Raw genomic sequence first — 11,420 nt, 5'->3', positions numbered from 1 at the left:
TTTTAATAATGAGAAAAAAGCAACTTGCAGTAAATTTTCACTCCAATTACTCATCTTTGTGTATGTCATTCTCAGCTGTTTTATCCCTCACATAATACATTAAAAGCCTGTGTTTCTCATGTCTGGCTTCTACTCTAAAGCAGCAACTATGTTTGTGCAGTTCCAGGCACTTACCTGAAATTATGTCAGTGTCAAAAAATACTGGAAGCTAAGGGATTACTTTCTGAAACAGTTTTGAACTGACTACTAATTAGTGTTTTGTTTAATGGCTTTTTCATAGCTGAATGCCACTGAATGAAAGCAAGCCACAAAGGGAGCTCATTTTTGCTTATACACTTTTAGTTATTTTTGTAGACATTTGTGAAATTCTGCAGTAATCTTAATTTGTCATATATTGTAAATTGATTAGTAAGTCTATACATTTCAGTACTCCTTTTTTTTAAAATTCTCATAGGTCTAATCACAAGCATACATTTTACAGTGAGTTAGAGCAAATGACACTGCTCAGACTACTCTGATAGACTTGTATTTTATTACAGTATTAGGTATCACTAAAATTTACTACAAGGACAAGATAAATTTTCCAGTGTTCTGGGGATATTTTCCATAGAAAATAGAGAAGCAGCATTCTGAGATGACATGTTTAGATGTTGAAAATAAAGGCCATTGCCCCTGCAACTATATGTGAAAATCTTATGCTACAATTTATAGATTAAACAATTAGAAATGAATAAATTTTGTCACTTTTAATTTATTCTCTATCTTTATATATCATATATGTGTATATAAGAATCATAGCACATGGGAATGTGTCGTAGGTGTGTAGGTCCAATAATCTGCCCCAGCTGCACCCTGAATCTATATAAGGGTTGAAAACAAGATATGCTCTCAGGAAACCAATATACATAGGCCAGAAGAAAAGATACATTCAATTCATCCTGAAGGAAATATGCTAAATGTTAGGAAAATAAATTTGATTGTCTCAAAGATGCATTTTTTTAGCTAGTAGAAGTTCTTTTTATTTGTTTGTTTTTCATGAGAAACCCAGCTCAGACTTTGCTTCTCCCCTTATATGCTTAAAGCCATTTTCTTTTTAAATGATTCATCTCTTTACTCATTAACATAAAGAGCTGATGCTTTGGCAATATCTCTTGCAGACAGTTTAGACACTGTTTTGCTGTAGAATTTAGGTACTTAAAAAAATCTCAGTACATAAAGATTAAATTAAAAAAATTGTTTTTACCTACAAGCTAATCTACTTGAGTGTGTTTTAGTGACTGATGCATGTTTTTCTCCTGTGTTTCAATTCATCTACACCAATAGAAAAAGCCTGCTTTTGTCTTGACTAGGATCTTAGGACATGTTAATACCAGCTCTCTGACAGGATCTAACAGTAATACTTCTGAGTGAAGCAGTTCCACTCTGCAGGGTAGGCTCTTATCATCTTGAATGTGTGATCAACCATGACTCCAGAATTTCAATGAGGAAACAGACTTTCACAGAGCTATGTCAGGGGCTAGCCCTGGCTATGTGGGATGAAAATCTTCAGTTCAAAGAACCTGTGCTTGTGCAGAAATTGGCCATTCTGAACTATACTGCAGCATGGGCAGTACTGTCAGCTGTCAAATTGCTGCACTAGCAGGTTTGCAGTGTAACCTGTTAAGTGACAAATACATACATACTGATGTTACTAACACTTGTGGAACCACAACTTGCTTTCAGAAATTGAGGGCTCTCAAACTATCTTTCACTGGTAGCATATGTATACTTAGTTTTCCCCTTCTCAAATATATGCAAGGCTGGCAAGTCATAAGACTGGCTCTCACTGCTAGCTCTCTCTGCACTGGAGGATGAAGAGTTCTTAGACAATTATTAAGAATTAAGTGCAGTAAATATTATATGAATAAGTAGGGTCTGCAACACAAAATAGATGGATAAAGAAAAATATATTTAGGACAAACCCAGGACAGCATTTTTGCTGTGCTTCAAGATCACCAATTATCTATCAATGATAGCTTTAACAAGGAGCATGAGGGGCCTTGGGTATACATGCCTTGGTTAGCACACACAGTGTTACTGAGCAACTGACTGAAAAAATTTAGATAATGGAACCCAAGGTAGAGCTGAACCATTAAAACAGTACTTATATTTTAAACTTTATTGTACATAACCTGGAGCTGAATGTTTCTAGAATACCTGTGAAGAGCGAACTGTTTCATTATCTGAGTGCAATTTTAAGGTGTATGCTACTGACCATTTTTTTTATTATTATACTATTTTTCATTGAATATTTTTAACTATCAAACTGTATTAATCTTTTTTGACTTATGACATACCAGACAATTCTTCAGTTCTTTTCAATTTTTTGTTGTTAAATTGAATTTATTGCAATAAATTACTTTGGTGCAATTAGATACTCATTTTCTTGTAACTACACATTAATTACATGCAGTAGCTCACTAAAATAATAGTATCTGGAAATAACACAGATAGACCAGCTACCTCTTAAATAATAAAATTTATTCTTTTTAAGGCTAAAAAAAGACATAGAACTGTAGGGAAAAACTGTCAAATATTCAAGGAATTGTCCACAAAGATAGGTTGACAACTATTGTTTGTTAGTCTCTTACTTATTTTCCTTTTCTCTAGTATGTATGAAGAGATTTTAGGCAAGATATGCTTTTTGCTTCTACACTGCTTCCTTTCAAACCCTGGAATTGTCCCTCACAAAGCTGAACCTACAATTTCTCAGCAGTCTTTAGCAAGCAGAAGCACAAAGTAGAACACTGGTATAGGTAGAAGGTTCATATGTATTTGTAACAAACAACTCACACATGCCAGCTCTTGTTACAATGCTTGGTAAGCCTCAAAGTAAGGATATTTTCCTGTGTTCAAGTCTGAGCCCATTGCCTCTTTTTCTACTGCTGCACACTGTTGAAAAGTGTTTGACCCCATTCACCTAACTTTGACCCACTAGTTATTTATAAGCATTGGTGAGACCTTATCTCAATCTTTTCTTCTCCAGACTGAAGAGTTCCAAATCTCTCAACCTCACCTCGTACAGCAGATGCTCCAAGCCCCTAATCATCTCTGTGGCCCTCCACTGGACTGTTTCCAGTAGTTCCCTGTCTTTCTTGGACTGAGGAGCCCAGAAGAGGAGAGAATACTCTAGAAGTGTCCTCACCAGGAATAGAGGAGGAGGATCACCTCCATTGGCCTGCTATCCATGCACTTTTTAATGCACCTCAGCATACCATTGGTCTTCTTGGCCGTGAGGGCACTCTGGTGGCTCATGACCAACCTGTCATCCACCAGGGAAGTACATTATGTAGTACAGCTTAAAGCTTATTCTTGTATACTTATCTAAGTACTTCATTCCTTAAGAATCTTGCATTTTCCTTTCTTATGCCTCTCATCCTATTTAATATGTCTTCTACTTATACAGAGAAACTACTGTTTATGGGAGAAAAGGATAATCAGAAATGAACTGGGAAAATATAAGGATGCAAATGTGTATTGCATGTATGCATTCAGCAGTTCCTTTACTTCATCTACACACAACGCTCCATATTCTCTGAATATAGATTTATACAGGAGGGCAAAATGCAGTTCTGTTCAGAAGAAGGCTGGCATTTAGCAGAAGACAGACTGTAAAGTCTATACATAAGAAGTCTAGCTATTTCATTTATTTAAAAAAATAAATAAATAAAGCCAAGCAGGACTTTGTAATTCTGCAGAGACATGGAACTATTTCTTAAAACAGTCACTACTCAAGATAGAGTTACGACCCCAGTCATCTGATGCAAAATTGGATGGCATATAACTGAAAAAGGAAGATGATCGATAGAATGGAAAATTTTCTGAATTACTTTGAAACAGACAACAAATCAAATGACCAATCTGAAACAGGCTTTTGAAGTAACATTTTCTTTTGAGTAATATTTAAGCTCCCACAGTGTCTAAATAAGACTGCCCTCAGAAGAATAAAGTCTACTTCATTTTCTTTGGCAGAGAAATACTTTTCAACCTTCAGCTTTAGAGAGCAACACAGACAACAAAAAACTAGACCTAAAACTTGAGTGTGTGAAGGCAGTACTGGTGGACAGTCTGACAGTAAAGAACACTAAAGTGTGTCTGCTGCTGCTCCTTACTTTCAAGGTTCTGGACATTAGCTTTTTCCAAACATATCTTTAGCAAATAGCATATTTTTAAATCAGTCTATAATAAACAGTGATGTATTTTTATAATTACAAGTAATACACTTACATGTAGATTAGTAAATATGGTGTATAGTTTCAAACCTTTCTCCATCTCTGTCCTTATTTTGAACAAAAATTCCATGATTTTTGACCACTGTTATGGTTATCTGATTTCCTTATGAGCTACTAATCTTAATAAATTACTTGAACGTTGTTTAGTGAAGAATTTTCTTTTTTTTTTAAATCCCATTTCATTGATAATTTGTATGTCATGAAGTTTTGTATTAAAAGGAGCTCTCGATGATCTTTAAGGTCTGTTCCAACCTGAGTGATTCTATGATTTTGTGATTCTATGAGCAGTTCTAAATCTTGGAGATAAAGATGAAAGTGAAATTCAGATATCTACTACATATTGATTTCAGTAAGGTGAAAAGAAACTGACGGAAACAGTGCTATAATCATGGAAAGAAATTTGATCAAAGTACTTGATCTATCTGCAAAGGATAAACAGTAATAAAGGTCAAAAAGAACATCAAGGACAAAGCTTCAAGCATGAATAAGCAAAATATAAGACACGTTGATTACAGTTCATTTAAGGTTTTTTTTTTCCCCTGTCTTCAAATGCTGTTTAATAGCTTATTATTTTACTTAAGAGCAAATTAGTGACAAAAGAGATTTTCAATGTGGTTATGCTTCCAGTCATTACATTTACCCTGGTTCAATTTTTCAGTTACTTTATCTTTACCACATATCAAGAACACTAAATATGAAATAGAACATTAACACACATATATGTATTTTTTCAACATGTGTCTTGATGATCTCAAAGCTTGTCATATGACTATCATAAACCAAGTTATATCACGAGTCATCATTGATTGTACACCTGGAATTCACTCTGAATTCTGCTGGAGTACAAGACTCACCAAATCTGTGAAATTATTTGATGTTTTGGAAGGAAATAACTAATGGTATATTTTTAACTGAAGTTTATTTATACGATTTAAACAGAATAAAGACCAATTTGTATAGTTTGTCTCTAAGAAAATAAGCATTTACTCAGATGTATAAATGGAAACATCCAAACTCTACTAGTTGCACAAGAACTTCTTTACAGTGAGGGTGACGGAGCACTGGAACAGGCTGCCCAGGCCTGGATGCCTACCTGTGCGACCTGCTGTAGGGAACCTGCTTTGGCAGGGGGGTTGGACTCGATGATCTCTGGAGGTCCCTTCCAACCCCTACAATTCTGTGATTCTGTGAAATAATGATTTTTCCACTGAATTTAATCACCTGCATTAGTCCATAATCCTTTTTCTGTGGATGAGGCTAGTCTAAAAGTGATCTATCGTGAATTGTGTTCTTGTTGATGTACACCTACTTTTGGAAACATCACATACAAAGGTATTATCAGGAGGTGGAGACATTCCCTCCATCTTGCATATGTATTGTTGATTCGTTATTCCTTATATCATCAATTATAATTCCACTTTCAGAGAAAAGTACAGTTAAAATAGTTAGGGGAAACTACCTTTGTTTTTTATCCCAATCTAGCATCATTTCAGGAAGCTGATAACCCTTTGCCCAGGCTAGAGCAGGTGAAACGCAACAAATTTGAGAGCTAATGGAATTTCTAAAATGGAAAACTCTTGATAAATCTAATCTTTGGTGCATAAGGTCCTATATATACTCACACATACAAACATAAATGCATTTAAGTTATTACAGTGATTTCAATATGATGCTTTAGATGCATAACTTATTATCAATAAGCTCACAGCGGCCAGTCTGTCTACAGCATGTTCTCAGCAGACTTCATAATTTTTAAAATAAGCACTTAGAAAATTCAGAATTATTCCCACAATTGTTTGCTTCCACTGCCTTTGACTAGATAATACACAACAGGTATACTTAGTTGGCATTGGTAAGAATACATAATCATTTATACAGTGACTTACCTGTTCTATCTTCAAATGAGCTATAATCTGGTATGCTCTGATCACTTCATTATCACACTTAGTAATAAAATACAGTACAGATAAACTTTAATTTGGCTTGACACTTCAAACTAAAAAGTTGTAAAATATGTCTTTGAGTTTTAGTAGTTATGAAAAAATTGATCTCCAACTAGCAATGAAGTAATGCTTGATGTCATTAGAGGTCTATGTTTCTTGTCTGACAGATTTTAATAACATTTTATTTTTATTTCTAACGAGGTCTCAGGCAAAATTCACAAAAGTATCTCAATGGCTGTGCAGCCTAAGTATCACTGAAAGTCAATTTAACTTTCAATTCAATCTTATGAAAATTGAACTTAAAGAAAAATTGCCTCTCTATACTTGACCATAGAACGTGCATGCAAACCTGCCCTCTACTCCTTTTACACAGGACAAAAGTAGTAGTTAGATGAACGTAGCTTAATAAACATAAAAGTATTTAAATCAAGGCTTTCAACAATGTAAGGAGGTTTAATACAATTAAACTAAGATAACACTATTCTTCCAACCGATGGAAAGACCCATGACTCATTTTCTGTGATCCTGTATCATCCTATGGTATATTCCAATGGTTACTAGACCAGTATGGCTTCTGAATCATGATGGCTTAGATTAGTCTTGAACATGTTTAAATACAATGCACCTATCACTTGTCTTCTCTCTTTCTAAACTGAAGAACACCAGCTTGAAATATTCTGATGAACAGAACTGCAGATATATGCTTTGAAGTGTGCTCAACTAAAAAAGTTCGAAACTGTGTTGCAAACAGTATGCTATTTCTCACTCAGCTGTTAACCAGAAATAAAGACCTATTCATACAGTAAATTGGATCAGGGTAAATTATAAATAAATAAATAAATAAATAAATAAATAAATAAATAAATAAATAAATAGTCCTGTGCTTGTCTTTGTTTTATATTTGTTGTTTGTTTTATTTGTTTGTTTAGCTTTAAGGATGACATGCCTTTTTCACATGCAATTTGCAGAAAAACTAACTGTCAATTAAATCATTAAATTCTGTTATCACTCTTCCTTGATTCTGAAGTGTTTGGGCAAATTTTCTGAAATAAAAGATTTCCCACTTCTGTTCCTCAGCAGAGAATTCAGTTGTCAGGTTTTTGTTTTTGTTTTTGTTTCCCCTGAAAATATGATAGAATAGTATATTTCAGTCATTGACAGTCTCTACATATTTTTGTAAACACATGTAGCCACTCAACTGTACTGCACTTGGAGAGAAAATTCAGTAAAATTTGTCTGCATTTATCTCTGGATTTTGAAAACATGACAGAGCTCATTTCTATGCAGTAGTGACACAGTGTCTTCAAAATCCTCATAGACTGTTTGTCATATTTTTACTTTTCTTCATTTCTTCATCATGAAAAAAAAAGGGAAAAAAGAAAAAAGAAAATAAAAAATATAGATTTCAAAACAACACACACATAAACACACAAACAACTAGAGAAAAAAAAAACAAAAAAAAAAAACAGTGCATAATACAAGAGACATCATACATCAGTTATTTATTCCATTTGAATAAACAGATAGTTGTCTGAATAGTAAGAATTAGGAAATAATCTCACATGCATATTGAGCATAACACATAGTGTTCTTCATTAGAGTGTCCTAGAGGTCCCATAAATGAAGTTAAATATCAGTTAAGCATCTTTTGTTTACTCTCAAAATTAAAAAACTGTACTAAATTCGCTGTTACCAGTAGTCAATGTATACTAAACTCACTTTCTTTTTTTTTTTTTTTCTTAACTACAAATATAGACGTTTTAGCTGCATGACTGCTTTAATTCTGCACTGTTGGAGATGCAGAGAGCTACTCCTGAAGGTGCAGCATGGAATTCCTCATCAGAGATAGTTCCTTCCTCTCTGGACCACCAGACACCTACTGAGCACTCCCCAGCTATTCACAGCAGCCACAGGCAGACATTTTCAGTGCACTGCTTAAACAGCCGTGCCTGATTGCAGATTCTCCGATCACACCCTCAGGAAAGATGCAATCTCGCAGCCCCATGCTGCCGAAACGGAGCTCAGCCAGCGAGCCCCTCTCTCGTCCCGCCCGCGCCTTCTGGATGAAGGGCAGCGCCTGCCGTGTGCGCTCAGCACCGCGGACAGCGCTCGCCCCTCATCTTCACTACTACGGACAGCGCTCACCAGCCGCTATAAATGACATGAGAGTGAGGCGAGACACACGGACACGGACAGAGTCACAACAAGTGCATCCAGCCACAGCCCCTCCCACGCGGCCGCACACTCCCGGCCTCTGACAGACCAGCGCAGGCACGGCCGCGAGCACACGCTCCCACAACGACGGAGAGACGGCAACACAACGCGAGCACGCGTGCACAAGCACGGGGGCCCCACGGAGCCGCAGGTGTGCGCACAGCCACACTGCGAGACACGCGGGCACGCGCAGCGCACACCTGCACGCACGCTCTCCGCTGCACACAGGCGCACGCACACGCAGCCCCTCTCTGCCGCCCCTCAGCCCCGCGCCCACCGCCCGGCGCCTCTCGCTGCTCACTAGCCAATAGCGGCGCTGAACTCCGGAGCTGGCCCCGCCCGAGGGGCTTTTCCACCAATGGGAGCAGCGCGGGGCCGTCCCTCTTCGCCCCGCCTCCCTTGTTAAGACGGCCGGAGGGAGCGGGCCGCTCACTGGTAGGAGGGGGCCGGGACGTACGGCGGTGCCAGGCGCGGAGGGAGCCGCGCACTCCCCAGCCCCCGCCCCCCTGCGCGGCCGGGGGACGGCGGAGGCGGTGCCGGGGCGGGGAGCGCCCCCCGGGCAGGGGAGGCCGGGCCGGGCGACAGCTGCGAGCCGTGGGGCGCCGGGCGGGGCGGGCGCTGAGGAGGCAGCCGGCGGCCGCGCAGCCCGCCCCGGCTTGCCCAGGCGGCGCGGCCCTGAGGCGATGGAGCAGGAGAAGTACCTGCCCGAGCTGATGGCCGAGAAGGACAGCCTGGATCCCTCCTTTGTGCACGCCATGCGCCTTCTGGCCGACGGTAAGGCTCCGTTCCCGCCCGCCACCGTGCGTCTCTCTCCTCGTTCCCAGGCACCTTGCCCGGCAGCCGCCGGCTCGGAGCCGGCGCGGGGGCCACGCGTGGCCGTGGGTGCCGGGGTGCGCGTGGTGCGCGCAGGTCGCCGGCGCAGCGCTCGGACCGTGCGCCACAGTCCCGCACAGCGTCGTTCGGCCCGGGGCCACCTCGCGGGGCTGTGCGCGCCGTGCAGGAACGCTCGGATCTCGTGTAACTCATTGCAGCTCGCCTCTCGTACTCAAGCAGTAAGGTGCGTACTGTAATGGTGTTACAGCGCTAGCAGAGCGCTGTTTCACTCTGCTTCGCTGTGGTGGGCATTGGCTGCTTATGAATTATTGGTTTCATGACACTGTTCCATCCAGGACACAATGATTTCCGCTTTGGTTTCTGTAGAGATCCAGAATATGCTACCTGTAACGTTTTGCATTATGCTTAATTCTGAATTCTGTGCTCTTCACTTTAGTCAAACTGGTTTGGAGGATCTTCAGAAAGTTTGTGATTTATAATTTATGTGGTTACTGAATGTTGGCCCTGTGGTGCAGCACTTCAGCATGCATAGAAGTGTCATCCCCTAAGGTGCTTGCAACACTTCCTAGTTTCCTGTGAGGTGTGTGACACTCACTGTAAAAATTTCCATTACATTTAGAAAAAAAGTAGTGAAGACTGAAGCATGAATCAGGGCAAGCTATGGAGTTGGTAAGTGAGACCAAGGCAAAAAAGTGTATGGATGGGCCTGTGAGGAAGTTGCCAGTTCAAATTGCCCTCACTCAGGGAAGTGAATAATTTCTGAAGTTCTATTATGTCTTAGGGGCAATCATAACTATTTAAAACTCATTATGTTAGCAGTAAGCATCTTTCCCTATGTCAGCAGCCCTTTATATCGTCTTCCTTAAATACCTGCTTTATTGATTGGGAGCAAATGTACTGAGTCCAGGTCTTGTCATAGCGCTCCTGCTTGGTCAGTTGGAAATTCAGAGTGAATAAAGACACATTCTATACATTTCTGTTATAGCTATCTCACTGCAGAAGAGGCAGCTGCACTGCTTGTTATGAGGTTGTTCTTTCTAATAAAAATAGAATGTATCTGTATTTCTCATAGGGGTGCATTTCTCGCACCTTGCAGTTTGATCTTTTCCCAGAGGGGGGAGTTATCTGCTGAGTGTATGCATGTGAGAGGCAGAAAAGGCACAAAGCATTGCTGAAAGTGTGCAGGGTAAACTTAAAAAGAAACAAACAAAAAAAACCCACAAAACAGTGGATATTTTTAGGAGTCAGATCTAGGTGGAAAATGTATGTAGGACAACTGAGATTGAGTAAATGATTAGTTTTCTTTTTCCCTCTTTATATAGCGAGGCCTAAGTATATGTGAATTTTTATAAGATGAAGGTGAGTTGTCTGTAGAAACTGTAGAGAATGTTAATGTCAGATTCACACCAGATACCTGGCTTTACCCTTTGTAACACCATCTGTCAAGCTTTCTAGAGATTTGTTTTGGAGACTGTCATTCAAACAGTTTCACTGAAGTAAGTGTATAAGTAGTTGAAGAACCGAGAATGAAGGCACTGGATGCTGCTGGGTTATAAATAGGAGCGAAATGTGTAGAACTGGCAGAATTTGTTTCAGATGCCAGAAGAAAACTGGTACAACCACCTCTGTAATGCTTTATTTCTAGGATATGTTGGCAATGAACTGATGACTCTGGATTTCTGTTCTTTGAGAAGCAATACACAAGTAGCTGCATACATTGCAATCACAGCCAAGCGTTGCTTTTGTGGTATTCTAAGCTGTTCTGATTGTCATTAGATTTTGTGTAAAATATGGAAGTGTAGCTTTGGCTTTCAGAGTTGAGAGCCTCTAGCTTTCGCTTTGACTTGAAAGTGCTGTGATTTTTCATGTCAGCTGTTAGAATCTAGATAGGGAGGCTGCCTGCTGTTGTGTAAAGCCACTGAAGGGCACACAGGCATTCCAGAAGTATGATTTCAACTTATGACACTGGTTTTCTTTGTAAAGAGCCAACTCTTTCTTTCCCTGTATTATTTTGTTTGCTTTGTTTTGTGTTTTGCTATGCTTAATTTAAAAGTAAATTACAGGCATTGTTAATCTGTAAGTCTGTATCATGCTGGTAGACTTTTGTTGGGTGTGTATGTGAGTCAGTGGATATTTACTCGTAACCCATGAAGGGTGT

At 39.6% G+C, this 11,420-nt stretch overlaps 1 protein-coding gene across 15 annotated transcripts in view; it reads left to right on the top strand.

Annotated features, from left to right (window-relative positions):
- The first annotated feature begins 8,883 nt into the window (after positions 1 to 8,883).
- KHDRBS2 (KH RNA binding domain containing, signal transduction associated 2) overlaps positions 8,884 to 11,420 on the top strand; it is a 337,849-nt gene continuing 335,312 nt past the window's right edge. For 13 of the 15 annotated variants that reach the window (XR_007374929.1, XR_007374928.1, XR_007374926.1 and 10 more), the window contains exon 1: positions 8,885 to 9,202. Coding sequence is in view for 3 of the 15 variants with exons in the window: in XM_048935425.1 (XP_048791382.1) it covers positions 9,112 to 9,202 (91 nt within the window). In the remaining 12 variants the exon portion in view is untranslated. Of the gene's footprint in view, positions 9,203 to 11,420 lie in introns of all 15 variants that reach the window. The other 2 variants (XM_048935426.1, XM_048935423.1) reach the window with 2 other exon arrangements.

Source organism: Lagopus muta, chromosome 2 (genome assembly GCF_023343835.1).
Source record: "Lagopus muta isolate bLagMut1 chromosome 2, bLagMut1 primary, whole genome shotgun sequence".
In the NCBI taxonomy this organism is placed as follows: Eukaryota; Metazoa; Chordata; class Aves; order Galliformes; family Phasianidae; genus Lagopus; species Lagopus muta.
The sequence above is the reverse complement of the archived record's forward strand: the minus strand, read 5'-3'. Positions and strand labels throughout refer to the sequence as shown.